This window comes from Diplotaxodon limnothrissa, linkage group LG5 (genome assembly GCF_057381915.1).
Source record: "Diplotaxodon limnothrissa isolate DT_005_m linkage group LG5, D_limnothrissa_male_GT1.1, whole genome shotgun sequence".
NCBI classification, from domain to species: domain Eukaryota; kingdom Metazoa; phylum Chordata; class Actinopteri; order Cichliformes; family Cichlidae; genus Diplotaxodon; species Diplotaxodon limnothrissa.
In genome coordinates this window covers 31,147,987-31,171,983 of record NC_140600.1, presented here as the reverse complement: position 1 = coordinate 31,171,983, position 23,997 = coordinate 31,147,987, and the positions used below count along the sequence as shown (strand labels likewise).

General features: G+C 41.1%; 1 protein-coding gene across 2 annotated transcripts; it reads left to right on the top strand.

Moving 5' to 3' along the window:
- The first annotated feature begins 988 nt into the window (after nucleotides 1–988).
- On the top strand, nucleotides 989–23,467 carry LOC146632608 (protein SSUH2 homolog). 2 transcript variants are annotated; one of them, XM_085354522.1, is made up of 12 exons: nucleotides 989–1,051; nucleotides 4,140–4,220; nucleotides 4,296–4,371; nucleotides 4,455–4,584; nucleotides 5,268–5,328; nucleotides 6,154–6,275; nucleotides 7,279–7,341; nucleotides 7,430–7,509; nucleotides 9,346–9,438; nucleotides 9,580–9,685; nucleotides 10,716–10,823; nucleotides 23,327–23,467. In XM_085354522.1, the coding sequence occupies exons 1-12, from the start codon at nucleotides 1,039–1,041 to the stop codon at nucleotides 23,465–23,467; spliced, it is 1,074 nt and encodes a 357-aa protein (XP_085210648.1). In that variant the 5' UTR covers nucleotides 989–1,038. The 2 variants fall into 2 exon arrangements, with proteins under 2 accessions (XP_085210648.1, XP_085210649.1); XM_085354523.1 differs by lacking the exon at nucleotides 989–1,051 and adding an exon at nucleotides 1,585–1,606.
- The last annotated feature ends 530 nt before the right edge of the window (nucleotides 23,468–23,997 follow it).

Below are 23,997 nucleotides of genomic sequence, written 5' to 3'. Positions count from 1 at the left end.
TTAAATTACACAATTGAAAGCATGTGTGTATTGTTTGTGTATTTATACACAGGCACTCATATATATATTCAAATAATTTAAAAAAAAGTTCATTTACCTGTTATTACCACACACCAAATCCGGTCGTTGGTACTTGCTGGCTTGTGTAGCCACAAGATAACAAAGGCTCAACACTGCGCCCAGCATCCTGGAGCACTTCTGTTGTCTTTTGTACGTGTTTTGAGTTTTTATATGCTTCTGAGTTTTTATGTGCTTCGGAGTTTGTACGTGTTTTTACGTGTTTTGGAGTTTTTACGTGTTTTGGAGTTTGTACGTGTTTTTACGTGTTTTGGAGTTTGTACATGCTTCAGAGTTCGTACGTGATTTGAAGTTTGTATGTGCTTTGTCTCTAGGGGCCACCGTAAATATACTTTTATTTATTCACTCCACATAAAATGTAATAAATAAATCATATAATACAAAAATCAACTATTCACATTTTAAGTTTTAACTATTTAAATTTTCAGCTTTTTCCTTTCACAAATTTAAAGTGAAAAGAACACAAAACACTGCAAACCACAACACAATTAAATATAAATTATAATATGAAAACTAAAAGAACATGCATATTCTCTGTCATATGGACCTGCATGAATAAACTTTCTCAATCCTTTATCATCTGCAACTGAAAATAGTTGTGGATGATTACTATACCTTTCTAATGTTGTTGTCCCTGCCTCTCTTTCTCTCTCTCTGGCTCTGTTCCTGTGCTACTGAGTGTAACTACCGCCCCTCCCCCCTCTGCTCAGCGTAAAGCACAAGGCTCGCGTGCAGAGTGAAGCGGAAAAAAAGTGCGAGAGAGAGGCTGAGAGAAAAAAAAAAAAAAAAAAACCCACGTGACGGCTCGCGATAAGGAGCCGGCTCGCGTCGTTCGCAAACGACCCATCACTATTGCGCGCTCCCGACGGAGGGGAAACGGGGGATAACTACTAAAACTCAGAGAGATTATAACGGATCAATAAAAATCAGCTGATAACAGCGTGATTGATCTGCAGCAGAATGAACAGCGCAGGTAAGAATTGAAACACAGGACGGCAGACTTTAGGAACTATCACGAAACCGACCACCAAACGCCTCCGGGCCATTAAACGCGCAAGCTCGGCTTCTGATAGTCCACCTTCGTAAATGTGTTTCGATTACAATCTGCATTCTTAGACTCTTGAAATTTCTTAGTCCAACGTGTGCATTTTTTCTCTATTTGCTTACAGTTGTGCAGGAGAAAAAAGTACTTTTGTGAAAGAAAAATACTTTGACAGGACTGAAACGCTGTTTCTTCTATAAACACATTCAGTGCGAGAAGATTAAGAAGTCAGAATCACGTTAAACCTCAGCATTCACTAAACTGAATATATTTGCTGCTTTAATCTATTTCTGTTTTTTGTTTTTTAAGGAGTTTCAGTTGTTTTCTCTTTCGGACAGTAAACTCCAGATGAAACTCATTAACCCATCTGAACCTTATTTCCTGAAGAATTTAATGCAGATGTTCGCCTTTGTAGTAGCGACAGAAATTAAGTGAAATTGAAAAAAATAAAATAAAAAATCCGAATTAACAGGAACTTTCTGTTTTGTACATAGTGCAATTTGGGCAATAAGCAACAGGATTTTTTGTTTACATTTTTACAATCAAGTTGTTTCGCTAATTTCAGTTTTTTGTGTCTGGTTTTTTTTTTTTCTTCAACTACTGAGCCCAGTCCTTCCTCGGTAATTGCTTGGGTGTCAAGTTAACATACTCATTCTTTTTTGAGATGCTAGAACAGCTGCAAGAGTAGTACAGAGAAAACTCCACAATCAGATGACCTCCCAGGAGCATGCACTGGGCTCAGGGAGGGGACACTGGAGGACACTGGGTGGGAAAACAGACACTCCGACAAATGACATAGGAAGCCAGAGATAATATATATATACACTGATGGGTGATAAGGGAAGTGGAAACACATAATTACATAGCAGGAACAAATTAGAACAAAACGGGATGCAAAGCTGGACACAGTGCACATGAAATAACAATTAACTAAATGAAAAACACGCAAGCTTGACATTGGCATAGAGATAAGCAAACCCAGGAACACACGACAGGCTGAAGAGACAAGGATGAAACAAATAGAAGAACATGGGAAGAAGTAAGGGAGACAAAAAAGAGACACAACTAAGACGCAGAGCAAGAGAAAGGGAGACACAGAGACAGATGTCAGTGATTTTGAATTTAAAAATGTGGTAGCTTATTGTAAACAAAATGGAAGTGGAGGGAAAATCTTGTGAGGTTCTCTGGTTTGATGGTTTAAAGTCATTAGTTTAATTGTCATGAAAGGTCATGAGTAAAAACGAGAACCTGTGGTGGGGTTTTGGTTGCCTTTTTTTACCTTTTTTTTTGATGAATAATGTTTTTTTCTTAATATGGTCCTAATATTCCTTCATAGGGGTAAAGAGGGCTAATGTTGATGAGACTGTTAATTAAACTGAATACATATTATTCAGTTTTATTTATACAAAACCTAATCACAACAACAGTTAAGGTGCTCGAGGTGCTTTGTATTGGAAGGTAAAGATCCTACAATAATGCAGAGAAAACAAAAAACAACAATAACAACAATCAAACCACCTCCTATGAGCATACGCTTTGGTGATAATGGAAAGGAAAAACCTTTTAACTGGAAGGAACCCCCAGCAAAACCAGGCTCAGGGAGGGGCAGCTATCTGCCGTGACCGATTGGGGTGAGGGGGGGAAGACAGGACAAAGACATGCTATGGAAGAGAGCCAGTGACTAATTATAACTAATGAGTGGGGGGGGGGGGAAATGGTGAGAGAAGAAGAAACACTCAGTGTATCATGGGAATCCCCCAGCAGCCTCGACCTTTTACAGCATAACTAAGGGATGTTTCAGGGTCCCCCGATTCAGCTCCAACTATATGCTTTATCAAAAAGAATCATTTTAAGCCCAATCTTAAAAGTAGAGATAGTGTCTGTCTCTGGAATGCAAACTGGGCGCTGGTTCCACAGGAGAGGGGCCTGAAAGCTGAAGTCTCTGCCTGTCATTCTACTTTTAAATATTCTAGGAACCACAAGTAAACCTGAAGTCTGAGCGCAAGTGGTGTAATGGGGTGATACCGTACTTTAAGGTCTTTCAGATAAGCTAGTCCAGCCTAGAAATAAAATTCAAATTTTATTTAAAATGTTATTTTTGTACAACTTAAAGAAACCCAGTTATAGCAGTGATTTCACTTCCCAGCAGAGAGACAGAGAGAGATCTCACAGTAGAGTACAGTACCACAGTGTGTATTTTCACTGTACTTATACAAAAGATATAACTGACCAATAAACGCTCTGCATGCCTCTAAATTGCAAAGCACATGTGGGTGCAGTTGTGTCCTGGGCACTGTATTCATGGTAAATAGGCTGGTTCCTAGCGCTTTTCTACTCTACCTGAGCACTTTGTAAAACTTTCCTCATTCACCCATTCACACCCGGAGGTGCTTTCTATCTAACATTTACACATGTTCATGCTCCAGTGGATACATCGGACACAAACCTGGGTTTAGTAGCCCAAGGATATTTGGCATGAGCACTGGAGCTCGAATCACTGATCGAATCACCAACCTTCCGATTAGTCTATGACATGCTCTACCTCATGAGCCACCACTATATTCATCAGGTATTCATGAGACTTCGAGGTCCTAACATCCTATCCTAACTGGATAAAAAGGTGCTGGTTGATAAGCCAGGCTATACCAGTTAACTTTCTCTCCCTAAACCTATTCCGTCTTACCTTTCTTTAGCTGTTGAGAAGAAACCACACCACACTACCACAAAGATATTACGTGCTAATTAATAAGTTCCTCGGAAATATATATATATATTTTTTTTTAACTTTGAATAGATTTGGAATAGCTGTTTCCCTTTCAGTATTTATCCCAAGCTAACCAGCCACCAACTAGAGAGTGGAATCAGTTTCTTGCCAAGACAAAATGTCAGACCTCCTAAGCTGCCTGGTCAGAGCTTTGGTTTGCATCAAAAAGTAAACATGGAAAGCTGGAGACATGACTAGTTTTAATTTCACCCAGAAGATTGGTTTGAATTTTTTGTTTCTTGTTTTTCATTCCAGCTATGTATCCACCTGTCATGGCACCCCAAGCCAACATGTTTGGCAATGTCCCAGGCTATGAAGGCACTGTGCCAGGAGGAGGTAAGAAAAGCCCGGTTCACATAATTCCTCACATTAATCCTGTTGCTTGTACTTGAAAATTTGTCATTGATGCAGGAGGTTTCCTGCCCCCTCCCATGCCCACGGAGCCAGTAGCCCCACCCCAACCTGCCCCTGAAAATCCTGAATGGAGGTACGACATATTACCTGTGTTTCTGAGCTGCTCACCAACCAGTAGAATTTTCTGGTTTAACACAAAGTTTATGTGATTTGTAGCATCCCCTCTCTTTCTGAGGATGAGGCTCGTAAGGCATTCAAGGAATTTGTGTCGTCTCATTGCTGCTACAGTGACGCTCCGGTCACTCAGGGAGTCATCACCTCCATGGAGCCATTCAACACATTTAGGGTGATTAAATGTTCCCTATTTATAATGCTGTCAGCATCAGTGATGCTGCGGACTGAGTTACCTCCATATCTGCCTTTACTATCTTGATCAGTCTACTAAAGACGTCTGGTTTGAACTGCTTTTATTCAGTTTAAATGTTTTTTCCAAATATTTGACCAAAGGACATAATTGAATGATAATGAACTGTTGAAAAATTAACATGTGTAATGATTTTTTTTTTCTCAGAAACCTGAGGGCTTTAAGTAAGTGTCCAAACCTACTGAAGCAGTAGTTTGCCAACCCCATGGCAGCAAATAATTGTGCAGTTTTGTGGGTTGGACAGTTTATTTCATTACAAATCTTCAGGGCTGTTGCACGTGGTCGAAAACTACACTGTAGATTAGTCTTACAGCAGGATTTGTTATGCAGTAATGCACACCACGCTGTTACTAGTAAGCTAACATCAGTTATTTCTACCTACAGTTTTATGCTAACGACAACCATTCATAATATTTTTTTGTTATAAAATATTTTCGCCCTAACTTGTTTCCCTCTTGTTTTTTTTTTAATCTACATGTGCATTAATACAACTTCATCCTGATCCAGAAACACACTGAAGGCTCACAAAGTTCGTTGTACGTTGACAGGGGAATCTTATCATCACATCCAGTTTCTCTTGGTAAAGTCAGTTTTCTGTTCCTTAGTACCGTCTAGAGACGTTCACTGAGTCCAGGTCAACTGAGTGGGCCCAGAAACCATATGAAGGTAAAAACACATTTTTATTTTATTCAGTCCAGAACAATTTACAGGCAGTCGAGAAACGGGTAAAAAAAAATCCCTGAACTAAAAAGGAAACATGGGGAAAATCACAGCTAGTGGGGCGACTAAATGATAAATACACAAGATAACGAGGGAAGAGGAAACGAGAGGGAGATACAAAAACAAACTAATCACAGAAAACTGAACAAGGGAAAGAAACTAAATACCACAACTGTTCCACTATGGGGAACAGATACATGAATATAATTCCAAACAATACCAAGATTTACTAAAAAAAAACCTCAAAGTCACTTTCTAACAGACCCAGGACCATAACAGAAACTACATGGAAAAATGCCACTGCAAAATCTCCAGTGTTGAATTGACACTAGAAAGTGTCTATATAGGTCCACTCTTTTGAGTATTAAATGAACATTTTTGACAGTGTGATAGTTTTAACAGTAACCTAGTCAGTTTTAAAGGTTAGCAATGACTAACACTGAGCAGTGCTGATTTTCCAACACTGGAAAATAACTCAAAATGCTAGTAATAGTCCAGTGTTAGGAAATCAGCACTGCTCAACGTCATTGTTAATCTTTAAAACGGACTAGGTTACTGTTAAAAATATAACACTGTCAAAAATGTTTAACACTCAAAAGAGTGGACCCATATAGACACTTTCTAGTGTCAATTCAACACTGGAGAAACACACTTGCTTCTGCTTTCATTACAACGAATTCCTCTTTTGGACATCATTGCCTAATCCTTACCTAAACATCAGTTTGTTTGTTTTTTACTGTCACTTGCTGTGAGCTCTTGTATAATTAATAGGTGAGCCTGCTGACTTTTACACCCAACCTGCTCCACAACCGTGGGAGGTCCAGGCCACGCCCCCCAATCTCTTCAGTGACCATAAAGTGAAGATCCGGGTGCCATTCACATCCTCTGTCAAGGTGACTGAATAACAGAAGCTATCTATCAAAGTGCTGGTTTTAGCTTTAAGAGGGCTGACACAACTTTCATTATGTAAATCGAATTCCCCCCCCCAATCACTGGACATGTATTAAGTACCACAGTAGCTTTGAAAACGTTTTTATGGTCTAAGGAATAGATTTCAGTGGTCCTTACATGAACTTAAGGAATTATCATGCTCCAAAGGTTTCATTGGGTTGCTAGTTGTCCATGGGATTTTTCTAGAGCTTTTTTTTTTTTTTTTTTTTTTTTTAAATGCATTGAGCTGACTCAAGTAATGGTTGGATATATAGGCACAGTAAAGCTGGCAGGGAACCTTGAAAAGATGTAAGCAGCCCTTTGTGAATTAAAGCTGTCAAATCTGAAAATGTTCCATGGGTTTGACAGGGTCTTGAAAGGACCGGAGGTTGTTTCTTGGGTTACCGATAGTGTTCAAGGGTTCTCAATACAGCAGTTCTTCAAGACATTTCAGTAGTGTCATGATTGTATGTGAAAATGACCCAAATGCAGAGTCAAAGGTGAGGATTAATAAACAATCTTTTTTTTTTCCGGCAGTGTAGAACCCCAAGGCTAAATCAACAGAACAACGATGTGTGTTAGGGATCATTGTCCTGCTGGAGCGCTCAGCATTTCAATCATGTAGCTGTTGTTTTGAGATGAATTTGAAGAATTTGCTACGTCCACCATCTTTAACAGCTGGTACATTTAGGTTTGAATGCCTCACCTTTACTAATCCAAACATACTTCTTGTCATTGTGGCCACATAGCTCTTTTTCTTTTCTCATTTGACTATAAAAACCTTTTTCTGAGCACATGCAAACTCCTACCACAACTTTATTTGCAGTTTTGATTTAGCTTGATCTCTGATTAGAAGTTAAGCTGTTAACATGGAATGTGTGGGAAGGTTCTAAGGATCTAAGGAGAAGTGTCTGTCAGTGTGACAATAATCTTATTATTAACTTTTTTTTGTGTGTGTGTTTTTAGGAATGCAACACCTGCCATGCAACAGGTGTAGAGCAATGCACTGAGTGCAATGGATGTGGAAAAGTAAGAAAATTCTCAACAATGCATAATAATTGCTGACAGGAGAAATCTGGTGGTAATGTTAAAAAAATGCTTATTTGTGTCTTTGTAGAAAGCTTGCTGGGTGTGTGATGGCACTGGAGTGAAGTTGGATGCGGCCTGCAGTCACTGCAATGGCACAGGCAAAGAAAGGTACTACTTTTTTCAGAACAAAACTATGCATACAACATTACCATAAATAAAAAGGCAATTATTACTTCAGAATATGAGTACATGTTTTTAGAGCAAATCAATCCAATGCAGTAAACTGGAGATTTTTTTAAAAAGGGACCAAAACAGCCAGGTTTTCTGTTTATGCATGCAAACCATTAATAATATATCTAGTTAGCCGTTCATTCATTCGGCATTCAAGTGCAATCATAACCAGACTTCCATTCTTTTTTCTTCTCTTTTTAAAATTTAGGTGATATAAATAACTGTGACTATAGATAAAACAGGGATGCTGAGTTTCTGTTAAGGTTGAGCCATATTTTCCTATCTGCAATAATAAGTGTATAAATTTATACGTGATTAAGAAAGCAAGAATATCAATATCAATGATACTACTTGGCCTAGCGTACTCCACAACAAGATAATTACAGACATTTCTGAGAATGAGAGCAGTGTGTCAGCCTCAAATGATGACTTCATACCTAAAAAGGGAGCTACAAGAGGGCAGACCAACAGCAAAACACCACACTTTTCAAAATATTCAAGAAAAACTGTTCCTGCTAAAAGTGGAAACAAGATGTTTGTTGAGTACAACAAAGCTGTGAAAGCACAAGTGGACGTGACATTAGCACTGGTCCCCCCCACACACACAACCACGAAAACAATTCTTGAAGCAGAGTCTGCTCCTGTGTGCAGAGCAGCTGCATCTTGTCTGCAGTGCAACCAGCAATAAAACCAAAAGAATCAACAACTGACTTTTTGATATCTAGCACTACAGACTTGCCTGATGAATACATGAGCAGAGATAGTCGCACCACAATCATCTGTGTCCTCTATCTGCATCCCGCAATAACTCAATTTTGATTTAAAAAAATATATATATATTTTTATTTTATTTTAAAAGACGTGAAGGATGGAATCTGTTAAATTATGTTCTGGAGGATGTGAAGATAAGCAGCAATATTAACAGAATAAGCGTACACATACTCAGAAAATAATAAATGAAATACAGAAATATTAGAATTTAAAAAAAATAAATAAATCTGATCTAAGGAAACAAGAATGGTCCAACCCTTCCCTGCCAGGTAAATCCAGGTAAATCTAGAAAAGCACCTCCCAAAGATGATTTTAGATTATTACAAAGCTGATTTCAATTCACATTTAAAAACTCTTATTCGATTCAGGCTTGGCTTTAGGAACAGTTGAGTCTTGAGGAAATGAGTTTTGGAATAAGAATTATTTGGATGATGTATGTTCATGGATGTATGATTCAAGACTGATGTTTGCTAATGACAGCTTATCGATACAAATGACGATGCAGAGGTGACTGACATCCTCTGTGACAATGCCTGCATTGCCGGGCCATATGGACTCTAAATCAACACCACAGAGCATCGGCGGCTGCTTTTCATCTCAATGGTGCCCCAATTAAGCAGTGAATTTAAACGCATTCATTTGATAGTTCAAAAATCAGATCACAGATTACATCCACAGCAGAATGGGCCAAGCGAAGAAGAAGCAGCCTAACATTAGTATGAAGACCGCCTCCAAAACCTGGACCTTGCTGAAATAAAACCTTGATAGGCCCGTTTGTTGAAATGCAATATGGAATTTCCATATGTGGTCACACCTGAAACAAGAACATTGAGACTGCTGCCAGCGAAAACCAACTGTTGGTGATCAAATACAGCAAAGCAGCATACTGGTTATGTGGCCAACCACCTAGAACAACCACCAACTAGGGCCTAAAGAAGATATTGATGTGACCACAAAAAGAAAAACAAAAGGTTAATGTGTCACGTCTATGTTTGTGTTTAGTTGTAGTAAGTGTAATGGCAGAGGGAAAAAGGAGTGTCAAACCTGTAAAGGAAAACGCCAACTGCTGACCTACATCGAGCTCAAAGTGGAGTGGTGAGTACAAGTACTGAGCTGTTCCAACACTGGATTGCTGAATTATGTTTCTTAATTAACCTCGAAGAAACATCTTCAAGGTTTCTTGAAGATGTTGTGATTTGGTACATATATATGAATATAGTTATTGTGTGTATTTAGGAAAAACAATGTGGAAGACCACGTGGTGGAGCATAACTCTGGTTTAAAGACTGATAAGCTGTGCTCAGTGAATGGGAAGGAGCTGTTCAAGAACAGCCAGAACTTGGTATGCACACACACCCACACACACACACACACACACTCGTCTGTGTGTATTTATATCCTTGTGGAGACATCTCATTGACATAATGCTTTCCCTAGCCGCTTACCCTAACCATCAAAAATGATTGCCTAACCCTGACCCTTCCCCTAAACCTAACCTAATTGTAACCCTGACACTAAAACCACATTTTGAGTCTCAAAAATGCCTTCAAACGAGGGCTGTATACAGGGAGTGCATAATTATTAGGCAAGTTGTATTTTTGAGGAATAATTTTATTATTGAACAACAACCATGTTCTCAATGAACCCAAAAAACTCATTAATATCAAAGCTGAATGTTTTTGGAAGTAGTTTTTAGTTTGTTTTTAGTTTTAGCTATTTTAGGGGGATATCTGTGTGTGCAGGTGACTATTACTGTGCATAATTATTAGGCAACTCAACAAAAAACAAATATATACCCATTTCAATTATTTATTTTTACCAGTGAAACCAATATAACATCTCCACATTCACAAATATACATAGGGTGTTGATGTCATTAGACCACACCCCTTCTCATTACAGAGATGCACATCACCTAATATGCTTAATTGGTAGTAGGCTTTCGAGCCTATACAGCTTGGAGTAAGACAACATGCATGGAGAGGATGATGTGGACAAAATACTCATTTGCCTAATAATTCTGCACTCCCTGTAGTGTAGTATAGTAAACTACCAGTTTTTGGTCCCCATGAAAACCACAGACACACACACACACAGCTAATGTAGCTTCACACTTTTCAGTTCAGTTATTTCATACCAAAATATACACAATAAACTACATCACAGTAATTTCTACACAATAGTTTAGAATGCTGTATTCCAAATTTCGCATTTTAAAGATGAACTAATCTTCATAAGTAAAACATAATGCCACAGCAGGGGCTCACTTCAGCCAGATGTAGTTTAGGTAAACATAAACGTAAGAAGTAAAAGACATTGCTGGGGTTAGCTGTGTGTATATTGCATGTTAATTTCTCTCTTTTATCTCTCAGGTTTACCCGCTGTTTGGGTTTCCAAACCCAGGAGTCTCTCAGGCCTCTGACCGTCTGATCAAAGAACATCAAACGAAGTATGGCCAAACCTCCAGGATTCTGCAGCAGGTAGGCCGACACACAGCTCAAGAGAAAAACAAAAGGTCTATTCTAGTGTGCCTGTGTTGCTCTGCAATTTTGCCACCAAAATGCTTGTTGGTGGGGAGTTTCTCTCTTTATGTTGATTCATACACTCCCAGTCAGTTGCAACAAAACATGAACTACACAATTCTGGAAGTAACCAGAAATGTGTAGAAGAAACAAAAGCACCAAATGGGCCAATCACAGTGTCATGAGTGTGATGAGACACATACATTTACAATTCCAGGAAAGGTTGTGGTGTAATTTACAATGTGGGGTTTTAGAGGGGTTTGTTCTTATGACACAAGAAACGTTTTCAAAGACCTTCAGAGTGCAATGTTTAATTAAAATGAAATATTCCAAAGTTAAAACAATACTATGTAAAGTATCAGCGAGATTTTGTGAAATTAGTCCACATGTCATAAGGAGATAAACAGTTTGATGGCCACATGTAGTGTTCTGTGGTGCGTCGTGACTGAAGGTGTCTTGAAATGAATGAATACATTTTTGAGAACACACTAATAAAAAAAAAAACCTTGACCTTGCAAAAGACAACTAGTCGCTATTTCTGAACAGTATATAGTTATCCACTAGGGGTGCAACGATATTCGTATCGATATTGAACCGTTCGATACAGTGCTTTCGGTTCGGTACGCATATGTATCGAACAATACAACATTTGTAATTTATTTTATCAACTTTCCTTCTGACGATGCTGTCTGTGTTGATATTGTGAATCTGCGTTCGACTACTCCGCCTAGGCTGCACTGTCGAGCGCAGATCCACTGAGCACTCAACACAGACAGCATAGTCAGAAGGAAGAGCGCAGGGCAAGCTAGCAAGACAGAAGTTAAGCTCTCCTTGCAACATGGACCTCCCCCACCCTCATTCAGATCTGGCGTTTGGAATTATTTTGGTTTTCATGTGACGTATGACCCTGAAGGTAAGCGAGTCATGGACTAAAGTAAAACAGTATGTTGGATGTGCCATGCAATGCTCAATTACATGGGTGGGAACTAGTGTGTTAGCGCAGTTAGCTCGTTAACGTGTTGGCCGTCTAGCCCCATGCACGAGGCGATCGGCGGTAGCTCGTTAACGGAGATTTGCCATGTTGTGGCGTTAAGGTCATTTCAACGAGATTAACCTGAAAGCACTAGTGGGAACACAACGAATATGACTGCACATTTACGCCGACATCATCCTAGTGCAAAGACAAAAACAACAAGCATGCTACTAACTTTAGCCGAGTCATTTAGACAGCTGTTAGCACATGATTCTCCTTATGCTGCTGAGAATATAGCCCAGAAGAAGCGGATAGTATAGCTTTTATTTTGGAAAGAGACATTTCTCTGTAATAAACTCTCTTTTCCAAAGATGAGTGATTCCACAATCAGATACAGGGCTCGCAAAATCGCTAGCCCGACGTCCTGGGGCTAGCGATTTTTTTCAGACGGGCTACCAAAATCTATCTCTGCCCTGCCCGTCGGGCTATTGTAGGAAGGAAAAATATATGTCAATGCTTTTGCATTCTTTCAGAAATGTAGCTGGGTAATTATGTCATTGGCATCGGTGAGCCACTGTCAATATGTGACATATTGAAATCGCGTTTAAATTTGCGCTTGTTTTTTTGCTTTCACTTTGCAATCGTGCGAACTGTGTATAGAGAGCGACAGCACTGATCTGTGAGTGATGATAATTTGTGCACCAATTCCTCTGACATCGTCTTATTAATCGTTAGCTTACTATGCAAACATGACAAGTGAAATCTCCCGCAGCTTAAACATGTGAGAGGTTGATCGCGCAGAGAATCGCTGAGCTTATGTGAGTCCGTGTGTAAAAGCAGCAGGATATATATTTTAGTTCTGCTGAGCCAAATAAGACAGGTCAGGGTGAAGAAGTGACAGCCAAAGAAAAGCTTACCACAAAACGGAGAAGTTATGACAAATCAGACTATAAGGCAAAAAGAAAGTGCAGCTTTATGGTTTCATGGACAAAAGAATTTCTGTGGCTGCAATATGACGAGCTAAATAACCAGGGCTGCACATAAGTGGTCCGCAGGTGCGCATTCGCTGTCAAAATAAAAAACACGCACAAGGGTTAGGGTTAAATTTAAAAACTGTACTTTTGAGTTAAAATATATATTTATAATTTTAATAAATGACAAATTAAAAAGGCATGAACATTTTTTTTGTATCGAAAAAATATCGAACCGTGACACCAAAGTATCGAACCGAACCGTGAATTTTGTGTATCGTTGCACCCCTAATATCCACCTACCCAAAGGAATTGTTTGTCTGTTAGCAGTGTAGTGTTAACAATTTTCAAGATATCATTTTCAAATTGATGGTGATGATGTTGTGATGGTAGATGCCAAGGACAGCTCGAGCTGATTTAATTTTGGTGAAAATCAGGTCGAGGGTCACATAAAATATGTAAATCAGCAAAAACATATATAACCCACCCAAGTTTTTATGGATCATCTTCAAACTTCACAATAATATAAAAGGCTTTGGGGGGGGCACGAGTATCTTGGTTGACTAAACATTTGGCCTTGACCTTTATTGTTAGCACCCAATGTCAAAGTTGATCTTGAAAAACGATTTCAAAAAACCATATCAAGTAATACATCAGGGGATGGAAACAACATAAAAAAAAAAAAAAAGGAGTACAATTCACAAAGAACATAAATTCAAGGATTTTGTTCTATTTAAGCTAGACTATCTACTGGGGATGGACCGATCCAATATTACATATCGGTAATAAAAAAATGTAATCAATCCATTAAATATCACGAAAGCGCCTCAAAGAAAAACTTGCGCCATGGCGTAACTCAACTCATAACCATAGCACGTCGGAGCAGTATGCGTCATGTGATAGAGCGGCTGTGGCGTGCGAGACCTCTCGGTGGTCTGGTTGAGCACTTGGCGTCTCGCTACCAAACCAGCATTTCATCTCCAAGAAAGTTATCCCAGAGAGAAGAAGTGTGTAAGTTAATGTCTGAATGTTTGTAAAGCATTCCCACGTTAAGCATAACAACCGATATATGGAGCGACTGCCTCTTCTCTCTCTCTCCCTCTCCTGTTGCTACTTCAATCATGAAACTGATCGGCTGATCGGCTTTTCTGTCGCAAGTCCCGTCTCCCTTGTTTGTTTTTGGCCCACTTTGCACCAGAAAAAGGAAACCAGCGGCTAAACAACAGCAGCACGTTTGAGCTTATAAGCTGTTGTTAGAATGTTGTACTGTTTATAAGGTTGGGGAAACCTGCAGTCAGCTGAGCCTGAAGAAGTCACTTGGATGAGTGACGAAACGTTTCTCCCACAAAACGCTACGTCCAGATGAACAGAATCAACTTATGGAGATTAATATTACTTTCTAGACCAGGATCCTTTTCTACGTAGCTGACGGCTGGTAACTGTGCAGGGGCGGGTCTAGCAAAGTTTAGCCAGGGGGCAGGTAGGGCATTAACAGGGAAAAGGGGGCACAAAGACATGCTTTTCCATCTTATTCTCATTTAAAATGTCGAGCTTTTAATACATAATTATCTGAATCTTACACCCAAAGTTTTCATCTGATGTAAATGTATAGAAATCCATTATTGTATATAGGAACTATTAAGTCAAATTTATAAGCTACAGTACTTTTTCCTTTGGAAAGGTACCATCTGTGCAGTCTGCAATTCTGTTGAAGAAAGATGTTGAATCTATTTAATTATTGTAGAAAAATAATTGATTTCTGTGCATTTTGTTTTTTTGTTGTTTTTTTTACACGTGCATTAAATTAAATTACGTCGATTAAGCATCACGAGGCGGAGGGTGGGGAGTGGTTCCCTATTTATATTGCTGGGAGTTTGCAACCCTATTAGTTAGGTTGCTTAATATTTCCACTAAGTACTCTTTAAAATACCAGAATAGGGAGGATGGTGTAGGTTTAAGTTTATTAGATTGATCAGTATTGCTGAACTAGTGATGTGCGGATCGATCCTGAAATATTGATTCCTCCGATACATAATCATTTATGTTCTAGAATCAATTCTCACATTAAAATATCGATATTTTAGTAATTTAGGGTAAATTTGTAGTTTATCATTAACAGGAACACAGTGGAAAGAAACTATAACATTCAGATCTTGTCTACATTCAAAGGAACTACTTCCTCTTTCATAGTCATGTGCGAAATACGGCTGTATAAATGTCTCGCAGCCCCTTGGCGTGCGCACTCACAACAATGGCTGAGCGTAATTGTGCGGACATATTTTACCTCCACAAACAGCTGAGACATGGTTTGTGATACATGTGGCAAAAAAGTGCTCCAAGAGTGAGGTATTGTGGCCATACTTGAGACCTCAGAATTAGGGAGACATTCAAAATACATTTTACAGTGTTTATTCATCGGATAAAATGCATTAAATGTCACCTTTATTATTGGCCGGCCCGGAAACAGCGAGGGTGTCCAAATTCAGAAGCTGCTTCCACCTGAGGACCCGGCCTTCGTGGTCTAAAGAAAGCCGGGTAGTACGTCACGAGCTCCCTCGGTGAAGTGAAACTCTGCCGTCTGCTCCTTGCTATCTAAAATATAACAGGGCGCTGGCGTAAACTCTCGACCGTCTCACACTTTGTTTAATTAGTTTTCTGTTTAACGTTTATTCAGCTGTGTAAAAACCCTCCCGAGGGATTAATTAAGTTAAATTTAATTTAATCTAATCTAATCACTTTAATCTCAGCCAAACTGATTTGCTCATGAACAAATAAAACACTGAAAAAGCCAAACAATAACATTTTTAAGTTATCAAAGTGACTTATATATCATGTTTAACCCGAGTAATGAAAGACCGCAGGGGTTTGAAGACGATGTGTCGGTCGGTTCAGATATTTGAAGTTTACACAGCTACATTCTCACCTGAAAATATGTTAAAAGTTTTTTTGCGACCCAGAAAGAGAAATAAGAGTGTTACGACCCCCTCTGCTAGGCGTCAGGGAGGGAGTAACATACACGAGCCCCCCAACACAAAACTGAGTAAAGCAAAAGGTTTTAATTACAAACTTTAAACAGAAAACCGACAGGGCTGTGCAACAGACCACTGGGCAGACAATTATTACATAAAGAAAGAACAGTCACGAGTAAAAGTTAAAGGGTAACTAAGGCAGGCTGGCCGCACACAAAATAAAAGCTAGGGTTTTAACTAAGGCAAGCCAGCTTCACAAAATCCTACTCACAGCCCACTAGCAGCTCAAAACTCTAATCAGGCTAAGTTTAAAGCATGCACCAAGGTTCGACAAAGTTCAGCAATATGAATAAGTTCAAAAAAGATCGACGAGGGAGGCACGAAGGGCAAACTGCATGTTCAGTCCTAAGCAGCAGCCACTGAGTGAAGGACCTCCAGCCTTTTGTAGCCACAGGTGGGTACGATCAGCCACTGATTGCCTCTTGGAGCATCATGGGATCCCGGGGCAGCCAATCGTCCGTGTGGTCTGGCACACTTCATTCTGCATAAGAGAGGGTTGGCACGGGTCTCCCAGTAACCAATCACACACAAGTCCTGGAACACATTGATTTACCTAGAGGAAGGCGGGGCCACCTGAGGCCGGAGGCCGTAACACCCCTCCCCTTAAAACACCAACTATGTCGGGCAGAAGCGGACGTTGCAGAGTGTGAACAACAACAAAGAACAAACACAGTAAAACATGTTTACAAGCGGGACAGACCATCAGCTAAAACATTTTCAGACCCCCTTTTATGGCGAATACTTAAGTTGTATTCCTGCAACAACAGAGCCCAGCGCATAAGGCGCTGGTTATGATTAAACATACGAGCAAGGAACACAAGTGGGTTGTGGTCGGTGTACACAACAAGAGGCAACATGCTGGACCCCAGGTACACGTGAAAGTGCTGAAGAGCCAACAACAAAGCCAGGGTCTCCTTTTCAATGGTGGAGTAGTTTAACTGATTTTTATTGAACTTGTGGGAAAAGTAACAAACGGGGTGGTTCAAACCCTGCAAGTCTTCTTGCAACAGCACTGCCCCAGCCCCAACAGCACTGGCATCAACCTCAAGTTTGAATGGTCGCGTCAAATCAGGTGCAGCTAACACAGGAGTATGGCAGAGGAGGGCTTTTGCACTCTCAAAAGCATCCTGACACTCACTTGACCAGCCAAACTCAACCTTTGGGCTGAGTAGGTCAGTCAATGGCTTGACTACAGAGGAGAAATTCTTACAAAAGTTTCTGTAGTAGCCCACCATCCCTAGAAACCTACGCAACTCACGCCTGGTGGTAGGTGTGGGAAACTCTTTAATCACTGCCACTTTGGCATCTATGGGCCGGACCTGTCCACGTCCCACCTCCCTGCCTAAGTACGTCACTGTAGCTTTGGCAAACTCACACTTAGCTAAGTTGAGAGTTAGAGTAGCTTGAGCCAAACGGTGAAATACCTGCTGTAACGTTTCCAAATGATCTTGCCATGTTTCAGTGTAAACTACTAGATCATCTAGGTAGGCACTGCAGTTGGACAGGCCACGGAGGACTTTATTTACTAGCCTCTGGAAGGTGGCAGGAGCGTTACACATGCCGAACGCCATGACTGTGTATTGTAGAAAATCATCAGGTGTAACAAAGGCAGAGATGTTAGAGGCACGTTCAGTTAAAGGGACCTGCCAGTAACCTTTAAGAAGATCTAACTTTGAGACATACTGAGCAGTCCCAATACTGTCCACACAATCCTCAACTCTTGGGAGAGGATGTGAGTCAGCCACAGTCACAGAGTTCACCTTCCGGAAGTCTGTAATAAAACGGGGCGAGCCATCTGGCTTAGATTCCACTATACAAGGCGAGCTCCAGGGGCTTTGACTGGGCTTCGCTAAGCCATGTTGCAGCAGATAGTCAGCCTCCTGTTTCATGAGCAAGCGCTTATGGGGGCTGGCTCGATAAGGATGCTGCTTAATAGGTTTAGCTCCCTGGACATCGATGTCATGCTCTAGCACCGTAGTGGAAGTTGGCACATCCCCGAATAAACAGGTGTGTTCCCTAATCAAGGCAATTATGTCTTCTTGCTGCTCTGAAAACAGATGCTCAAGCAAACTCGGCAATGCCTTTAGCATTTCAGAGTTAGGCAGACGGGGTCTAGAACAGGTGGGATAACGTAGTTTTAACCCATCAACCTCGTCCACCCCTCCTTCCTCTAGGTGGCTTGAGGCTACAATAGGAGCACAGAACCCAGCAGGCTCTGGCGTTGACCGAGGATGGTACAGTTTCAACATGTTTATGTGACAGACGCGTGTTTTGCGTCTGCGGTCGGGAGTGCAAATTACATAATCTGTCTCCCCTCTCTTTTCACAAACTTTAAAGGGGCCACTATACCTAGCAGACAAGGCTGAGCCTGGAACAGGCAAGAGCACAAGAACCTGGTCCCCCACCTGAAAGGTTCTTTTAACAGAAGCCTTATCATAATGGCGTTTCATCTTTCCCTGTGAAGCGGCAAGGTGCCGTTTAGCCAGAGCGTTGGCTTGATTCAAACGCTCACGGAAGTGCTTTACATAACTGCTGACATTCACTTTGAAAACCCCATGTGGGCTCAAAAACGCCTCTTTCAGAGCTTTGAGGGGTCCCCGTGGCCTATGGCCAAATACCAGCTCAGAAGGACTAAAACCAAGTGACTCCTGAACGGCGTCACGGGCAGCAAATAACACAAATGGAACACCCTCATCCCAGCTCTTTTCACTCTCCAGGCAGTATTTGCGTAGCATCGTCTTTAAGGTCTGGTGCCACCGCTCTAATGCACCCTGCGATTCAGGATGATACGCAGAGGACACGACATGCTTGACACCTAGAGTGCTAGCCACTTGGTTGAACAACTTAGACTGAAAGTTTGAGCCCTGGTCGGTCTGTATGACCTTTGGCAAGCCAAACACTGAAAAGAATGTTGTCAACGCCTTAACAACTGCTTTTGCTGTAACCTTATGTAACGGGACAGCCTCGGGGAAACGGGTAGCTGCACACATGATTGTGAGAAGGTATTGCTTTCCTGATTTTGTTCTAGGTAGTGGACCCACACAGTCTACTATGACATGGTCAAATGGCTGATCCACTACAGGAATGGGACACAACGGAGCCAGGGGTATGACCTGATTAGGTTTACCTGCAACCTGACATACATGGCAACTGTTGCAAAATTTAGAAACATCACGCTTCATACCAGGCCAAAAGAAATGTTTTAATAGTAGCTGGTATGTTTTCGTGATGCCCAAGTGTCCCGACCACTGGCTTTCATGAGCAAGGGCCAGGGTCTTTTGCCGGTACACAGAGGGAACTACAATCTGCTTGACCTTACTCCAATCTGCACCTGGTGGAGACCACTGACGCATTAGAACATCATGTTCTACAAAATAGGCTTGTTGCTCTTTCTCGACTTGCTCAGCACTTACCGTACGTTTGAAACAGCTCTGTAGTGTTTCATCAGCTAATTGAGCTGCTGATAGCTGGTCTCTAGTCAAGGGCAGCAAAGAGACCTTAGGAAATGGATCAGGCTCCTCAGGTTTCACAGAGTCTGGGGGTGACAGAACATTGTTTCTGTTAGTGGGCACATCATTCTCCCCGGAAAATGTGGACATCAACACAGAATCAGAGAGGGCAATATCAGTATCTTTACGAGCTTGTGCTCGAGTAATTGCACAGGCTGGATACAGCCCAGGGGGCATAGAAACATCAGAGGCTTTCTGATTCAGGGGGTTGTCTAAAACCTCCAGACGAGGGAGCACTACCCCTCCTGCGATATCATTGCCCAACAGCATGGCCACACCCTCTATTGGCAAGGCCGGGCAAACAGCAACAGGGAAAAATCCTGTAGCAAGGTTTGATTTAATAAAAATTCTGTGAACTGGTCTGGGAGCGTAACCCATCTCTATCCCCCGTAGAACAGAATTAAAACCACATTCACTTTCAGCAGAAAATGGTAATACACTTGAGAGGATGACAGTTTGAGAACCTCCAGTGTCCCTTACTGAGCCATCAAAAATGAATGGTTTGAAACAGGGGTCTGGCACCCTACCACCACAACCATGGACCTCATGACGGGCCTCAGCTTTTACAAAACCCACCCCTTTGGGTTGCTGAGCATTTGATGTTTTGCGTTTTAAGGCTAAACAGTCAGCAATCACATGTCCAGTTTTATGACAGTAAAAACATTCACGGTTTTCCCTAGACCCAGACACTTTAGCTGTGTGGCGCTGTTGCACAGGGCTAACCCGTGGCTTCTCACTGTCAGTAAACGAGGCTTTATGAGTGAGTACAAACTCATCAGCAAGAACAGCAGCAGATGCGAGTGACGTCACTTTGTTCATTCAAATATAGCACAATACGCTCAGGAATGCACTTCTTAAAATCCTCTAACAAAACTAATTCGCGCAGAGCGTCATAGTCACTCGCTTTTGAAGCAACACACCTCTTATCAAAGAGAACCCCCTTTTCTCTTGCAAACTCCACATAAGTTTGAGTTGGCAATTTCTTTTGCTGGCGAAACCTCTGCCTATAGGCCTCGGGAACTAGCTCATATGCCTGCAAGACAGCTGTTTTAACGCACGCGTAATCTAAACTGTCCTTTAAAGAAAGTGCAGCCACCACCTCTTGGGCTTTGCCGGACAGTTTGCACTGTAGCAAAAGAGGCCAAATCTCACTAGGCCACTGCAGCGCGCCAGCGATACATACTTTGCAGCATTTGAACGTATCAACCTCAGTTTCTCTAAAAGTGGGCACTAAAGAAATGCACTTATTAATTTTAAAAGCAGAAGCGGACGAGGAGGTGGGACCGGAATTGTCAGCAGAGACAGATGAGGCTTGAGACTGAGACTCCAGCTCAAGCTTTCGGAGCCTAACGGCTTTGTCTGCCTCTATTTCCAGCCTTCTTATTTCGAGCTGAACCCGCCTGTTCTGAGCCTTCTCCTCAGCCTCCAATTGGAGACGTGCCAGCCGCACCTTCAGCCGAGCTCCGTCTCTGCCTTCTGAACTCCCAGAAGAGAGTGGGTCATAGCGAGGAAGCGTGCGCGGCGTTTTTCCCCGCTCATCCCCCTCACCATCCCCACTAGAACCATTTTGGCCCTCTTCAACTACGGCAGCTTGGCTTGGCACACCAGAGACCACAGGTGAAACAGGCACTTGAAGCACACCAGCTCCCACCAACTTGTCCACCACTAAGGCTTTTATATCACACTTACGGAGGGTTTTTGAAACCTGCAGCTGAAAGTGATCCACAATTTGCAGCAAATCATTTTTGCGACAGCTATTAATAACCTCAAGAGATGGGGCAGCTATAAAGTGCTGTAAACAAAACGCAGCCGACATAGTGCTTAATCTCTAGTGATAAAACAAACACCCCCCCCCCCCCTTTTCTTCTTTTTTTTTTTTTTTTTTTTTTTTAAATTTTTTTATTTTTAACCCCCACTCCCAGGAACAAAGACCCCCTATGAGGGATCCCGGACGAGCCCCCACTTATGTTACGACCCCCTCTGCTAGGCGTCAGGGAGGGAGTAACATACACGAGCCCCCCAACACAAAACTGAGTAAAGCAAAAGGTTTTAATTACAAACTTTAAACAGAAAACCGACAGGGCTGTGCAACAGACCACTGGGCAGACAATTATTACATAAAGAAAGAACAGTCACGAGTAAAAGTTAAAGGGTAACTAAGGCAAGCCAGTGTCACAAAATCCTACTCACAGCCCGCTAGCAGCTCAAAACTCTAATCAGGCTAAGTTTAAAGCATGCACCAAGGTTCGACAAAGTTCAGCAATATGAATAAGTTCAAAAAAGATCGACGAGGGAGGCACGAAGGGCAAACTGCATATTCAGTCCTAAGCAGCAGCCACTGAGTGAAGGACCTCCAGCCTTTTGTAGCCACAGGTGGGTACGATCAGCCACTGATTGCCTCTTGGAGCATCATGGGATCCCGGGGCAGCCAATCGTCCGTGTGGTCTGGCACACTTCATTCTGCATAAGAGAGGGTTGGCACGGGTCTCCCAGTAACCAATCACACACAAGTCCTGGAACACATTGATTTACCTAGAGGAAGGCGGGGCCACCTGAGGCCGGAGGCCGTAACAAGAGTAATATTAAAACTAAGTCGCTGCCGCCATTGTTGGAAACTGGAATTGGCTGGGCCGCGTTATAAATTCTGCGATATGGTTTTTCAATTTTGTTGTCCGGGTGGAAAATCGGGAGAAATTCGGGAGAATGGTGGCTCCGGGAGATTTTCAGGAGGGGCACTGAAATTCGGGATTCTCCTGGAAAAATCAGGAGGGTTGGCATGTATGGTTGTGGCAACATCACTAACCTTGTCAAACACCTCAGAGTAAATCATATCACAGAATAGCGTATGTTGAGGCGAACTGAAGAGGAGGAGAGGGACAGGTGACGTCTCTCACGGAGTCCTTTAGTGCTGCAGGCAGGCAAGGTGTTCAAATAGCGCACAACTGCAGTTTTTTTATTTCTATATGATGAACTCTGCATTACTAAGTGATAAGAACAAGAAATCTGATGTCCTGTAATCATTATGACGCTATAATTTGAGATACAATAAATAAAATACGTTTTTGTACAAAGTATCGGTATCGGATCAGTATCGTCGATACCACCCTGACGATTACTTGGTATCGGATCGGAAAGGAAATCAGTGGTATCGCACATCACTATGCTGAACTATGAAATATTTTGGGTGCAGTGTATTTTTTGCATACAGGTATAACAGAATAGCTTTAGTTTTTTTTTTGTTTAAACTTGAGTATGAACTTATACAAAATGCAGCAAAATATTTAAAAAACAGTTTTATTGATTAAAAAATACACTATATTGGATTCATATCAGCAGATATCCAAATTTATGATATCGGTATCGGATATAAAAAAGTGGTATAGTGCCATTTTTACTATCTGCTGATGTTTTTGTGGTACAGCTTGTGATATTTGCTCAATTAAACATGAAAGTTAAATGGAAATAATCACAAAAATGAAGAAAATCATAATCATTTAATGTTAAAAAGGATTCAGTTTTATTTTAGCATTGTTGTGAAAGATAACTATATACTATTTAGAAATTTTCACTTTCTGTCTTTTGAAATGGGAAGTTTTTTTTATTAGTTTGCTTTCATATATAGGACTTTGTAGTAGTCTTGCACTTTTTTCAAATTTTAAATATTTAGATATTTATTTTTACATATTTGAACATATTTTAAAAACATATTTTAAAATATTAGGCTTTTATCTTTAATAGTCTTTGAGATAGTCATGTTCAATCATTGCCACAAATTTCAGCTTGTGACAAATGAGTCACAGCAATCATTATTAATATTTAATAATGATCTACCATTTAATGTTTATGCGAATCAGAGACGGTCAAGACGTACGACAGAATGAGGCTGATGTGTTTCCTTTCCTCCAGCTTTTAGTCTATGCTAAGCTAAGCTAATGCTTTCCTACTCAAGCTGACACGCACCTCTATCTCTCTCTTTCAGAGGCAGACGGTCGAGCTGATCCCCATCACCAGGGTGAACTACGAGTGGAAAGACAACACCCACGCCTACTATGTGTACGGCAACGAACACAAAGTCAATGCTGACGACTATCCAGCAACCTGCTGCTGCGTCATCCTGTAGACTGTTCTCTTCTTTTAACATCAGCGCATGAAATGTTTATTAAAATAACTGTTTTCATTTGATTTATGAAAGCCAAAACAGCATCCCACATCATACCAAAGTAAACATGGTGGTGGGAGTGAATTAAATTAAGGATTTGAAGTAGCTTAGTCAAAGTCCAGACTGAAATTCATTTCAGATGCTTTGGCATAGTCTTAAATATGCCAAAATCACGAGTTAGAATCTCAGTGGTCAGGGGTCACGCTTTCTGAAAATCTTTGTCTACAGTCGCCAGTATTTTAGCATGCCATGTCCCCCTCTGGACTTTTTTATTCTTTTCTTTTTCATGTTCATTGAAGCATATCATACAGTGTCTGTTGCATTTGCTAAACATCCTACATATGTAAAAGAAACGAGGATCAATATAAAGGTTAATTATTGCTTAGCTCTAAGTCTCTATGAAAAGCTTCTATATTTGCTTTTTTATTCACATGTTTTTCTGACAGTCTGTCTTGTATTTAAATGCATTCTGGGAGAAGGAAGGAAGGAAG